Source organism: Caenorhabditis briggsae (genome assembly GCF_000004555.2).
Source record: "Caenorhabditis briggsae complete genome, chrII, whole genome shotgun sequence".
Classification (NCBI taxonomy): domain Eukaryota; kingdom Metazoa; phylum Nematoda; class Chromadorea; order Rhabditida; family Rhabditidae; genus Caenorhabditis; species Caenorhabditis briggsae.
In genome coordinates this window covers 8,426,292-8,440,551 of record NC_013486.2, presented here as the reverse complement: position 1 = coordinate 8,440,551, position 14,260 = coordinate 8,426,292, and the positions used below count along the sequence as shown (strand labels likewise).

Sequence of the window (14,260 nt, the reverse complement as noted above, 5' to 3'; positions counted from 1 at the left end):
GTGGTCAAAGTCAGAGTCTTCAATTAGAGTTTTTCTAAAGTCTTTAAAAGGGGACTTTTGGATTCAAAAACTCTGAGTTGTGAGGAAGTTTACTAAATTTACAACTCTATGTCAGGACTTCCAAGACAAATATTCGAAAATCTCCTGGAAATTCAACAAATCATTGCCATCTTACAAATGAACAGTTTGCGTGGTTTTTGTGAGACTATTCACCTATCTTATCGTCTCCATTCATGTTATCATCTTCTCCATCGACTTATCAATCTTTTTTCTTCTTGACCTTCAACACATTTTTTAAAATTTCTCATTTACTTCACTCATTCAATGGTAAAAAAGCACAAAAAGAAACCGGTTTCCGGAACTCAAAAACAATTGAATAGAATATATTAAAGTTATTGAGAAAATGTGTATTAGGTGGGGAAAATAATTAGAACAAGAAAAAGGAGTTGAATGGATTGATTAAAAAACAACTGTAGAATTCTAAAAACAGATTAATCGAGCAGAAAAGAAAAACATATTGAGGCGATGTTGATGAAAGAATCAGAAGACACGTGAAGAGAGAAAAAACAAGAAGATGAAGATTCTAATGACTAGTAATTGACTAAATTTTGACTTCCGCTGATTGTGAAGATGCACCAGGATCGCAGGAATAGTGACGCCTGAAAAAATATTTGTATGAAATCATTGATCAAATTCTTGTAGATTGTGGTCAAATTAACAATCAAAGGACAATTTTTGAAAGTTTTTGAACTTTGAAATGCTCACTTGAAAATGCATCGTGTTGCTGCTGGATCTCTTAATTTATAGAACAAGAGGTAAGCCTCATTGGTTTGTACATGTCCAGATGGCACTCGATCAACCATCGAATCATCAAATTTCCTCCATTCGATTTTCGTTTTGGAAGAATCGAAATCAGCGAGACGTCCCAAACTGATGTAGTGACCGAAATAACTGCTTCCACTGTGACAGACAACTCCGGTTAGATCGTACATCTGGAAAAGTAGTATTGTTGCGGAACATTTTTTGAAAAAGTTGGAATGCTTGGAAAGTTGAAAAATTAACTACTTATGAAATTGAAAGAACCACAATTTTTTAATTAAAATTATATAATTACCGTATTTCTTCTAATAGAAGCTCACCCAGACCATAAACTTTGAGCTCAATTATCTCGCTTCCCGAAAGAGATATCAAAAATCAATCAACCAACAAAATCTTCATCGTCATATCAAAAACAATTTATCAGTTTGCCACTTTTTGATACCTTTCATAGAAATCGAGATAAATTTGTTCAAAGTTGAAAAGTGCATAATTTTATAGAGTGTTTACGGTAATAACCTTATCATAGTTGTGGAAAATGAATAAATTAAAGACATATTTTAGTTTGGAAAGCGGCAAAAAATTCAGACCTATAAAAGGTAATTTTCAGAAACCTAAAAAAAAACTAAAATAAAAAAACTCGTACCGTCGAATTATGACTTGGAGACGTTTCAGAGAGGAACGGAGACATATCCAAACTCTCTAATGGATACTCAACAGTTCGGTCATCTTTGCTTCTTCGATGCACAGACGTTTGATGAGTGAATGCTGAAAAAATAATTTTTTGTTCGAATTCTCCGGTTTTTTTTCATACCTGTGTACACAAATCTCTTTAACTGAATGATCAAAACTGGTGGCAACCTATACAATTGCAGCCTTTTTGTAGCTTCCACGTGTTCTTTGCATGTCGAACAGTACCAACTTTCTTCTGGTTTCAATCGTTCAGTTTCTGAGAACAAACTGAGCATTTGGGTCAGATGAGGACTTCTTTCAGAATTATGTCCCTTATCCAGGGTTCCCATCCCTCTGACAGTCATCAATTTTGTTTTATCCACATCCGTATCGATTTCAGTCCTATTGTCAATTGTGATGTACGGTTTTCCATTCCTTTGATTTATCCAATTTATCGATACAAAACTTCCAGATTCTAATGCTTGACACGCATCGTCATCTCCAATACTGTGTGCTCCGAATGAATCATTTTGGTTTGCCAATTTTCGAATTTCAAACATCTTCTGATTTTTGGAACGGGGCTCTGCAGCTACACTTCTTCTACGTGGAGTCGATGAAACACTTGAAGCGGAAGATGATTCTCCAGGTGGTTGAAGGAATGTTGGTGGTGCTCCGACTCCATTTTTTTTCTTCGTTGAACCGGATGGAGCCTGCATTGAGTCCCCTTCAACTCCTTCTCCATCATATTGTGGTTGTTGGAATAGAGTTACAGTATGGCGACTTTTTGCTTCAAGAACTCGATAAAGATGTTGATAAGTCAGTTGAGATCGGGGTAGAGAAACGATCAATGGATGTCCAACCAGGTCACTCGACATTCTCTTGGAGCAGACTTCCCTGTGTCCTCCAGTTGACCAGTTGGCAACTTGACATTCTTTCGAACAGTAGACAGCGTCGTAACATTCTTCGCACGCCTTCAGTTTCACCTTCGAGTTTCCACATTCATGACAGGAATATTTGAGATTTGACCTGTATAGTTCTCGTTGAAGAACATTCAAAACCACGACTTCTTCATTGCACTCCGTTTCATCATGAGTTTGGAAAACGAATAGATAATCCGGTGAGATAATGTCCGACACCTTCATATCACTAGTGTAAATTTTATCGAATCGATGACACAGAGCTTCACACGCTCGGAGGTTTCTTGTTGGAACTTTGATCATTTCACTGACTGCGGAAAGGAAATCAGCGACAGTTCCTTCGGCTGAGTAGCTGACGGTCAATTTGAACGGTTTCGCTTGATTTTCTACTGGCCAGAAATATAGTGACGTGGATTTCTTGTTTTTTGGGAAGGGAACAGGCAAATAGACGAACGGATCAAATGTGATGGATACCTGAAAAAGATACTTTTTAAAATTTCAAACTTCTATTAATCAAGAATAAAGCCAGATCCTAAAATAAATTGTTTCTAAAAATACCGCAACGCTTCAACTACTGTGAACACTAAAATAATAGAAGGTCACCCTATACTAGCACTTCAAGTTTAATTATTTCAGTTTCTCTAAGAGGTATCAAAAATCTGTCAACTGATAAAATGCTTATCGTAATATCACCAATACTTTATCAGTTGACAGCTTATTGATATCTCTTATAAGAATTGAAATAATTGAACTCAAAGGTCAAGTATAGGGTGCCTTCTGTTCGAATTTTTACGGTGAAGTGAAAAAAATCAACTCACCCGATCACAATTCGGACACTGTACATGACTTTTCAATTGCCCATGGAACAAATCCACAAAAATCGAGTCATTCCTGAGAATATGATTTCTCCATGCTTCATTTGACACATCCAAATCATGTCTTCCATGTGATTCAACAGTTCCTGTCAACGGCTTTTTCTTCACCCGATTCACGTCTTCATGAAGTCCATCGAGAAGAAACGAAAGGAATTCGTGTGCATCGTGTTGTGCAAAGTTCGCGAATTGTGATGCTTTCTCAGAAACAATATTTTTAATATGAACGGGTTCAATGGCTTTATGTCTTCCATTCCACATTTGAACCATAAAATCTGCGAATGCTCGTGCCAATCGTCCTTCTGAACCAAGTGGATTCGATTCGTTGATCTCCATTTTATAATGATCTCGCAGGAAGAATTCTCGTAGTTCCACATTGTTAACGAGCATCTGGAGGATAGCATTCATGAAACATGTGTTTCCAATATTCCGAAGACCCGTGTATCCTTGGTCCACAATACAAACGCTGTCTCTATCATCTTCATATGGAGACACTTTTGCAGTTGGTTTGTATGAAGACATGACTGCAGCTGAAGCACTTCTAGGTAGATATCCTCCTTTTGTTGGTGGAGGTGGAGGAGGGGGAGGAGGGATAGTTGAAGTAGTAAACGATGATGGCTGAGGTGTCATTGAGCTTCGACTCTCATCTTCTCTATCCAATCTTTCTCTTCGAGTTCTCAGTAGAGTTGATGTAGACGTGGATAACTGGGAATACGCTGGTGGAGGTGTAGCTGCAACACTTGAATAAGAAGTCGTCATAACATCATCCATCGGAGCTACAGCAGAAGACGTTGGTGTGGCAGAAGACGTGACACGTGTCACTGAAGAATATCTAGATCGGTAGGGCGTCGCAGATGATGATGAGGTGGCGTTCGGTGCCACCGCTCTTCTGAAGTCGGTTTGAGCAGTCGAAGGTGCTGCACTGGTGATATGAAGAGATTCGAGACCGAGTTCAGATTCTCGATCCTTTTCTCTTTGCATCCATTCCTTGTAATCTCGATCTTTTTCGTCTCTTTCTGCACGTTCTCTGGCTTGCTGGGCGAACATGGCAACTGTGTTTGTACGACCACTGAAAAGTAAAGTAGGTTGGAAGGTAACTATGAAAAAGTGGACTAGAAACAAAAAAACGGAACGTTGTTATTTTTTAATGAATTTCCAAATTCAGTAATCTTCGAACATGGAAAACTCACTATGATGAACGACTTCTGATATGTGACGACGTTGGATGTACCATATGAGTTCTTGTCGTTGGTCCCGATTCAATTTTCACTTCTGGGAGAGTCGATGATGATATTCTGTCACTCCTTGAAGACCTCCGATCATATGAACTCGATGACAATGATGACGTTCCATACGACGACGAATATGGTTTTGTTTCTCCAACTGTGGATCGTTCAATTATGCTATATTTGGAGATCCCTCGATAATTATGTGGTGTAATTGTCGAATGAGATAGACTGTCATTTGTAGAGACAGAGACTCTTGCGGCAGCTGGACTACTGTACAGAGTCTTGTGAGATGCGGAAACGTTTCGCGATAAGTTTGTTGAAGTTGCGGAAGGCGTGGTGAATGAAAGACGCGATCGGGGGGCCGACGACGGCAATGTATGCGACGACGAGTCGGCCGCCGTCGACCCAGATGCCGTGGAATTCAGATTACGAGAGATGTTGGGTGTGTACGAAGATGGTGAGTATTTGAAGGTGTTGAAGCTGAAATATTAAAAATTTAACACCAGGATACATAGACAAAAGTTTCATCTGTTTTCTCTGAAATCGTTTTTTATTTAAAAGAAAAAATTGCAGTTGTAATTTTTGGTAGGTGAAATTCTGAAAAGACTGAAAATAATAATCTACATATCTACATTTAGAAAAATAGAGAAATCTGCTACTTTTGAAAACTTTTGTTTTCCAAAAAAAGTTGGGTGTGGTTTCGGAGAAAATAGTAAAAAAGGGAGTGGTTTTATACTTTGAGCTTGTGAAAATTAGATAAGAAACATATAATGAAACAGTTCAGTAATGAAAACTGCAAGCTAGTTTTTCAGGTTTTCAAAAAGTTTCATGATTCGGTTTTTGGTTCATTCGTCCTCCAAGTTTGCACTTGATGACATGACGTTTGGGGAAAGAGAAAACTGATATGGAAAGCAAAAAACTATGTTAGAAGAGAAAGAAAATAGTGTAACAAAGAAAATTTCCTCCAAAGAAAAATAGTTTCATGTGAGAAGTGCATTGAGAAGTCAAGTAACCAAAGCAAATTGTTTATTTTCTAGTTTGTCTTCTCTTTCTTAATCAATGCCTTCAGAACTTTCTTTTCTATTTGTCTGAGTCTCTTCACACTTGTTTGCTCAATTCCAAAAACTTGGTTTCACTGTTTTCTTATCATGGAAATTCGTCAGAAATGCACATGGGGATTTGAAAGTATCAATGAAACGAAATTCATGAAGAGAGGGGAATTTCCGAAATGTTCCCTTTCTAGTCGACTTCACAAGTCATATATGTATTCTGTTTCTCTGGCATTCTCTTATTTTCCTTCTTCTTTTTCTTCATGCCTTTCTGCCGTGTCAGCTAATCCGAAGTGGGGAGAAGAAGGGAGGATGTTGGCATGGTAACCAAGAGAAAGAGGTCGGGGAATTCTCACCTTGGTGTGTAGGATCTTGAATAATTGGAACTACGAATTGATGAGCATGAGCTCGACAATCGCCCACTTCCACCACCTTCATCGCTTTTGCGCATTCTGAAAAAAAGCATTAAAATTGGAATGTGATTTGAGTTTCAGTTTTCAGTATTGAGATCAGGGGATGATCAGAGATATCGTCTATTCCTAGTTTGCTAAGAAATAAGGAAGAGGTTAGGATCCGTGAAACGGGATCTTGAGAACCAAAATGCATGTTCTTGAAAGAAAAACAATCGGATTTTCGGAATCCTAAAATTTTTCAGAAAGTCAAAGTTTGAATGGATGCAGTAATCCAGAGGATTTCGTGTCCAGAAGTTTATTAAAATCAAGATTCAATTGAAGGACTCCTCTGATAGAAGGGCCCTCTGAGAAGGGATTGTAGGAAGGGCCCCTGTAATAGAAGGGCGCTCATCAAAATGTGTTGTTTGAAATTAAAGTTTTCGTTAAGTTTTCAGTGAAAAACTTTCTGGAAGTTCCGAAATTTCACAGAATTTTGTTGAAACAGTTTTTTGCTCAAAGAATTTCCTAATATTGGTGAAATTGATGGATTCTCATGCATTTTGAACGAAAATTCACCTAATTTGTTGATAAAAATTTTCGAAAAAAAATGACCCAAAAAATAGAAGGCCCCCCTGTAATTGAAGGGTCCCTCTAATAGAAGGGACAATATAAGAGCCGGCCCTTCTAATACAGGTTTTACGGTATGCAGATTTTATGGTGTAGTAGGAAGCTACAGTTATCGCTATCATCGGAATCCCAGAATAGGTCAAAAAAATTCTCAAAAATTTTGAAAGACGTTCAAAATCAGTTTCAGCGTCTCTACTGAGATTTCTGGTAATGACTACAGACGTCGTTCAGAAATTTAACTTTTCAAAAATTGAATTCGGGAAAACTTTTTCTCAGGCTTTCTTATCAATACTGAATACTAGGTTATTGCAATATTTCGACCACAAAACCAGCAATTGAATTCAATATTTGTTTAGTTTTCTGATTATTTTGAAGCTTGACTAAAAATATTAGCTAACCTGATTTTTGCCTACTCTGGTAGACTTATCAGGAAGTTTGAAAAATAAACTTATTTAGAATTTGAGTCTCGAAGACTGAGCATTCATCCAAATTAGGTCACTTGGTCAGAAAGAGCAAGCTCTAAGGGACATGTCTTCTGATTTCAAAATTTTCAAATCCTTTTTCGAACGTATTTTCAAAGTTATTTCTTCCTGGTATCGAAACCTGAGACAAAAAGTTTAAACAAAAGATGCACCAGGTACCGAGATAAACAAAAATGAAACGTTCTTCCGTTGGCATAATAATAATAAAATCCTCCGCGGTAGATGGGAGAGTGAAACAATCGGAGGATCGAGAAAAGAGGAAGGAAAAGCTCTCGAAAGTTATTAGAAAGAGAGAAAGAAGAGAGAGAGTGCTCCTCAATCCTCCCTCTGGATGTGCTCTTTGACTGGGGAAAGGGACGGGAGCCCTTTACACACTGTCTCTTTCCCGTGAGCGGGATCCTGGATCTATCTGCTTCTCTTTGTCTCACACACTATTTCTCTCATTTTTTGGGAATTGCTTTAGTCGCCCACAAAAGTGATGAAGATGCCCTCGGGAGGGATGAGAGAGAAAAAGAAAGATTTAAAGCTGGCTTTCTCATTGTGTTCGGATGGATCCGACACCGGAAGGTGGTAGTAGTTGGAGGATTGGATAGGAGAAAAATGGAAAAAAGTGAATGAGAGAGATAAGGAAGATAGTGAGATAGAGAAAAGATAAAAAGACACAAAAAAGAGAAGATATTGAAGCAAGCCACGTCACTAACGTTTCAATATACACAATAGTGACACACCACCCTTTTTTGTCTTTTATAGTTCTGGGTTTTGAAATTTCAGTCAACTTTTCAAAACTCCCAGTTTAGGGAATTGGAAATATTTATGTTTCTCACAATTGGTAGTCAGAGAAAATAACCGAAAAATAACTGTAGTTTCAAGTTTTTTGTTTGAATCAGGTTCTGGTTCAGAATCCTATTTCTGATTATGTGTTGTTTGAATATTTGAAGTTTTAAACTGAAAATTGAAAATACTCCAAAGCTAAATTATTCTGACACAAAATATCGAAGGTGTAGAAGAGAAGCGCCGGTGGTCTGCGCCGAAGGTCCCACAACGACAACTACAGTAACCTAAAAAACTTCTGTTCTCCAGATTTTTTTTCTCAATTTTCGTGCATTTCTGACGAAAAGCAGCGAAAAACGTGAAAAAACTGGAAAATTAAATAATTTTCCTGGTTACGGTAGTGGTCTTTGTGGGACCTTCTGCCACGGCCACCGGTGTTTCTCTTCCACGAATCCGAATTTTTGTACCAAAAAAAAAAAGAAAAACACAGTTTGGCTGTATGAAGTTGAAAATATCTATGTTTTTTCTGCCGTATTCAACATGCTGTTCGAAATTCAATACATTTTTTCTTTCCTCCTTCACCTCTAGATATCGAATTTCAAACGGCTTCCAGGACTTTTTTCTTGCTGCTTCTTCTTCTTCTTCGTCTTCTTCTTCTTCTTCTTCTTCTTCTTCCCATTTGAATTGCTTACCTTTTACCATTTCATCGCCAGTCACTTTTTCCTTGGTGCCGTCTCTTCGGTTGAATCTTTGAGATAGCAGATTCTGAATTGATTGAAACAGAATTGGAGAACTTTGGGAACGGGATAAATTGCTTGACGATCTTGAGAAGCTGACGAGGAAGGACCGCCACGTTGGATTAGATATCACTGAACGAATGGGTGGGACGAATACTGATAACAGAAGCCGTTTGATATGGATGCAAATAAGGGATTTTCAGATAAATATAGAAGCAGTGAATGGGCCGACGAAACGGAGAAGCAAGCTTAAAAGAGTACATGGAGCAGTGGAGGGTGGAAAGACGATGAGAGAAAGAAGAATAAGAATAAAAAAGAGGTGCATGTAGGACGACAACTAGGGCCCCTGAAGACCGCACATTTCCACTTTGTCTTTTTTTGTGAAATTTATATGAAGGATTATACTTTTGAAAAGTTTAGGAAAGAAAAAGAGAGGTCCGATATTTGGATCTACTTTTGTGCGCTATCCTGAAAGTTTTCCCTGAAGTATTCTTTCCTGAAAAATTTGTTGATTCAGATTTCACAAAGTATTTATTATTTTCAACATGGATTAGCTTCTCAATTTCGAATCAACCCTTTTCTTTGTATCAAGCTCTGGTAATCGGCTTCTAACCAGTTTCGGGAAATTTTCCAACCAGATTCGAGTAAAATTCTACCCAGATTCGGAAAGTTTTTATTTTCCGACCAGATCCGGTGATTTTCTGACCAGATCCGACCGAGAAAGCTAATTTCCCAACCTGATTCGGACAATTTTCTAACCAGATCTAGCCATTTCTGCTCCGGAATTTTGGACTCAGGGCAATCGTTTCACGTCTAATTAGAAGTTAACCAAATCTAAACTAGCTAATTCTATGTTCTAACGCAACCGCTTTAGATCGGCAAGCCGGCTAGCTAGATTCGCATACCGCCTAGGTAGATTCGCGTCTAGTTAAATTAGGATGCTTCCTCATTAGATTTGCTTGTTTTTTGAAAGTTTATTGATTTTTGAAAAAATTTCGGATTATAAAAAGGTTTATTCAACAAAAACAAGCAAAGTACAACAAATGAGGGGACTAAGAAAAAGAATTAAAAATGACAAACGAGGAATTATCAAATTATCCTGTTAAATTTGTAGAAATCTTCGCTTCCGCCTATATTTCGAATTTTGAGGTCTTTGCTGGTAGTTTTTTTGAATTATAGAGATCCTTCTAAATATCGCTATGACAAGTCGATATCTTTGCTCCAGACAGCTCCGAATCCCAAATATTCGTCGAATTTTTCTGATCGTAGACGTTGAATATTTTGAAACTGAAATTTTTTAATTGTGTCATTTAAAGAGTGGGACATTTAGCTGATCACTTTATCAAAATACTGTTATTGGCGCAGCTTGTGATTTCGGAGCACTTCCATTTTTGAGTGGCGATTGAAATAACTGTTGATATAATTTTGGATTGAGTGGCCAACAATAGAAAGTATGTCCGCTTCAGTTCTTCTCGTTCCAAAGATCTCCATAAAGACCCTGAAAATGGTAACATTCATTTGGCATGTTTCTAGAACAATTACCTCCGGTGTTTGTATCCTCTGTGTGAACGCCATCATATTCAACAAACTTTCATAGAAAAAGATATTAACTTTTCCCGAATTTTCGAACAGTACTGGCGATTTCTGCGATAGAATTGAAGTTTTCGGTAGAAACGGAATCCAGACCAGCTTACAATCTCATTTTCATCAAAATTTCTGAATTCGGTTTAAATAACGACATTAAACATGAAAAAATACATTTTGTGGGCGGACCCATGTCAATAAACAATGGACTCGTTTCCGAGAAATTTAGGACCAGAAAATTTATTTCAAAAACTGTAAAAACAAACTACGAAAAAACGATGAAAACAAAAATAAATAAATTTGAACTAGCCGAATCTAGCTAGTTTCTAATTAGGTTCGCTCATTCGCGCATTAGAAAAAACAAATCTATCTAGATTCGCAAATATCGACTGGCCGTACCGAATCTAACTAGATCCATATTATATGTGATTATTTTGTATTTTTGCTACTACAATCTATTTAGATATGGCATTCCTAGTTAGATGTGCAAATAACCTAATTAGCCGTGGTTTTTCTAATGAGAGCTAATTAGACGTGAAACGATTTCCCTGAGGAAACCGATTACCAGAGAAGCTTGGTCCTGGTCGCTTGGTTGAGCCAAAACAACGACTTTGATATGGCATCGTGCAAAAAGTTTGAAACTTCCTTTTTTATATTTTCGATCCGCAGAATCCCTTTATACGAAGTTTTCATAAAGTAACTTTCGAATCACAATCCGTTACAATGAGAGCCTTTTCATTTGAAAAACCGCGCTTTGAATTTAGCCACAGCGCGCGTTTGCATCATGCGCCTTTAAAAACGAAATTTTGAATTCTCTTTGAGACAGTTTTCGATATTTTTCAAAGTTTTTGAATGTTTCCAACATTTTCATAAAATTTTCAGTATCATAAAACGTTTCAGCAAAATGTCAGAAATTTTCTCCACGGGAGATCAATCTTCTGGCTCATTGGAGGACTCAAATGACGAAGTTAGGCGTAAAAATGAAACTGCCTTCAAGTATTCACAACTTTGTAAGTTACCAATTATATTTTATGTGAAAATGTTGTTTTGTTTTCAGTCCACACAACTCTATGTGAGAAATTGTATCAAGAGTTGTGCGCTCTGGCAATTGGAGAGTTCGACATTCCAGAAGGTCAGATTTCACCAGTCATGTGGACCAGACTCCATGAGGTATTCAAATAAAAAGAGAATTATCCATTAATCACAAGTGTTGACAGATCTACTCAGAAGTCGAGATGCAAACTCGCAAGCTTCCTAATGGTGCCAAATATTCTATCGACTCTCAGAAGTATGCCAATGAAGCCGTCCAAATTGCCAGTATTCTCTCAATCTACACAGCTTTAGCACACGAATACGATGAAACTTTGGAAGTTTCTCTTCTCAGTAAACTAGTGGTTGACGATGTGGAATTTAGGCGTTTATATGTAAGTTTCTCTTCGCTGTGCCAATCACAGAGAAAGTTGTCAGGCACTTCTTCTATGGAGTGAGAAAGCAATCAGCGAGCAGCAGTATGAGTCTGGGCTTGGAGATAAAGTGAGAAAGATTGAAAGCACAAAATCGAATCGCATCAATTCGATTATGATTTTGAAACGCCCCACTTTTTCTGCCGGTGCTCCAAAAGACGCTTCTTTGGATCCAGACGCCCCAGGTACAAAGGAAGATCAAACTCTAGAGCAAATGGCTTACACCACATTCTTCCAACTTGTGCGTTGTGGAGAAACTACCAAAGCCGCTAATCTAGCGATTGATTTGGGAATGTCTGCAATCGGAGCTCAACTTCAGTTGCACTCGATGCTGCGTAATCCTCTAGATGTCCCATTGAAAGTTTCTTCCCAAAACTTTGGAGAAGTGAAGAGAGCTCGTCGTGCGAAGTACTATGAAATGACACAAAGATTGATTGAAGAGTCGAACGGTAGTGAGGATAACGCCTACTGGACATTGGTTTCTGCTCTACGTGGCAATATTGCTCCAATGCTTAAAGCATCGAAGAATGTTATCGAGAAAGTATGGGCGTACGCGAATTCTGCTGTTCTTGCTAGACTTCTCCTCGCAGAAGGAGCTATGGATCAAGAGACAGTTGCCACTCTATTTAATGTTCCACTTACCGCAAAGTCACTTTTGGAAGAATTGAGGACGGTAAGTTATATTTTTTCAATTCTAATTAATTTTTCTTTATTTAAGGAATATGATGGGTCCAAAGAAGTCTACATTCTTCTGAGAGTGATTGATGACATGCTTAACGATGATATTGAAGACCTATTCAAATTTGCAAACGAAACGGTTGGAGAATACGTTCCAGACGACAAAAACTGCGAAGTTAATGTTCTCGCTCTTGATATTTTCTTCCATCTTGTCGCTGTCGCTTACGCCAGTGGATTTGAATCTAATGACGATGGAAACGCTGTTATCGTGTTGGGATTCGACGATCTTCGTGTCCGGAGTGGCAGTACATCACACAAACGAATGGCTGCGTTTTACTCCAGATTCCTACCAGAAGATATGAAAATCCCAGAAATTGTAGAGACAATGAAAAGTGAGATTGACTATCTATTAAAAAATTACAAAAATATATATTTCAGTGGTGGAATCTGAAAAAGAACGAGAAATATTCGCTGAGTCATTGAAACAATCGGACATTAATTTTGGACGATGTGCATGCACACTCATCGAGCAGATCAGGAAAGATGACGAAGCCAAAATTGTTTCACTTGAAGCACAGATTGATCACTGGAATTGGTTGTTAGTCGGAGGGGAGGAAACCGCACTGGCTGCTCTTGAGGAATGCAATCGTTTGCTTCGAAAGATCATGTTGAAGAAACCGATGGATGAACCAGTTGTGCGACAAATTATCAGGAGAGCTATTCAAATGGAACTTCCGAAGACGTTGTCGCAAGCAGTTGTCAATGGAACAACACTTCTTTCGTTGATCAAAGACGGTACATTGTACGAACAAGAAAAAGGATCTCAACTAGCAATTGACAAGGTGGAGCATGCCGCCTACGAATTTTATGCTTTGTGTTCTATTCTCGTAAGTATCTGGTTAATGATGGAAGTTTTATTATAACATTTTTCATAGGATGTGAACAACTTCATCATTACAATCGCTCTGAAACTGAATCTCATGGTGAAATATTCTCCTATCACCGATGACGAACTTGCTGCAATGGGTGGAGGCAAACGGTTAGATAACGTAAACGCTCTTGATTGGGAAGCGTCTCTGAGAGTTCGTGCACGCGCTGAACAGACGTTCCGTGAGGATTTATGTAAAAAGACGGCCGCTGATCATAATACCCGTCTTGGAATGGTACATCAGCATTTTGATGTAAGTGGTAAAATTTTCCAAAAAAAAAGAAACAATTCATTTTTAGACTGTTCTCCCAATCTTCCGAGGACTCGTTCAAAATATAGGAATTCGTCCTGAATTCTTCCTGAGCCCCAGAACTAACTCGGATCCAATGCGAGATCATCGAAGAGAGATCCAAATGCTGCGCAATCATTTTATCACCCAATTCTTCCTGACATTAGCGGAAGCAGCTGCGAAACTCAATGAAACTACTCGCTTCCAAGAGGTTGTTACAAGTTTCAACGACGACTTTGGAATAGATCAGAGCTTGGTGACAACGATAAAAGGATATTATGCTAAAGTTAACATCAAACTCGATTAACATCCATATCAATAATTGACGATTTCTGTCTTATGTTCTCTTCAAATTTTATTATTTTGTTGAGTTGTTCTCTTTCTTCCTTTATTTGTGAACATTTCCGGTCGATCTTTCGGCATGGACAGCGTCCGTGCAGTATTTGAAAATAACATAGTAATTGTGGTTTCGCTGTGTTTCACGTGAATTTGAGGTCATCAGATTGCAGAAGATCTCGATCGCCGAGTGGTTTTTTTCTATACGTTCTGATGCAATAACCCAGTCAATAAGAAAGTATATGGTATTCTAGGAATTCATTAAGACTCGCTTCGCTTTGAGTCTTCAAATAGTGATTTCAGATGCAGATTTGGTTATCAGACGCAATTACTGGAAGTCATTTGTTCCGATTTGAGTTTTTCCTTCTGCCGCGGTATTGGAATCACTTTCTCGACTTTTCATCAATATTTTTCATAC

General features: G+C 38.1%; 3 protein-coding genes across 3 annotated transcripts; 2 read left to right on the top strand and 1 right to left on the bottom strand.

The window, feature by feature from the left end:
* Positions 1–601: 601 nt before the first annotated feature.
* On the bottom strand, positions 602–6,006 carry CBG02847 (the record flags this gene model as incomplete). Its single annotated transcript, XM_002631029.1, has 7 exons — positions 602–659; positions 766–992; positions 1,463–1,584; positions 1,631–2,879; positions 3,224–4,346; positions 4,468–4,986; positions 5,912–6,006. The coding sequence occupies 7 exons, from the start codon at positions 6,004–6,006 to the stop codon at positions 602–604; spliced, it is 3,393 nt and encodes a 1,130-aa protein (XP_002631075.1).
* Positions 6,007–7,229: 1,223 nt separating this feature from the next.
* CBG25589 lies at positions 7,230–7,756 on the top strand (the record flags this gene model as incomplete). Its single annotated transcript, XM_045242392.1, has 2 exons — positions 7,230–7,364; positions 7,745–7,756. The coding sequence occupies 2 exons, from the start codon at positions 7,230–7,232 to the stop codon at positions 7,754–7,756; spliced, it is 147 nt and encodes a 48-aa protein (XP_045098127.1).
* A 3,296-nt stretch (positions 7,757–11,052) lies between these two features.
* Cbr-npp-5 lies at positions 11,053–13,813 on the top strand (the record flags this gene model as incomplete). Its single annotated transcript, XM_045242390.1, has 7 exons — positions 11,053–11,158; positions 11,206–11,318; positions 11,366–11,572; positions 11,616–12,681; positions 12,728–13,176; positions 13,225–13,470; positions 13,517–13,813. 7 exons carry the CDS (start codon positions 11,053–11,055, stop codon positions 13,811–13,813), a joined length of 2,484 nt encoding a protein of 827 aa, XP_045092193.1.
* Positions 13,814–14,260: the final 447 nt, after the last annotated feature.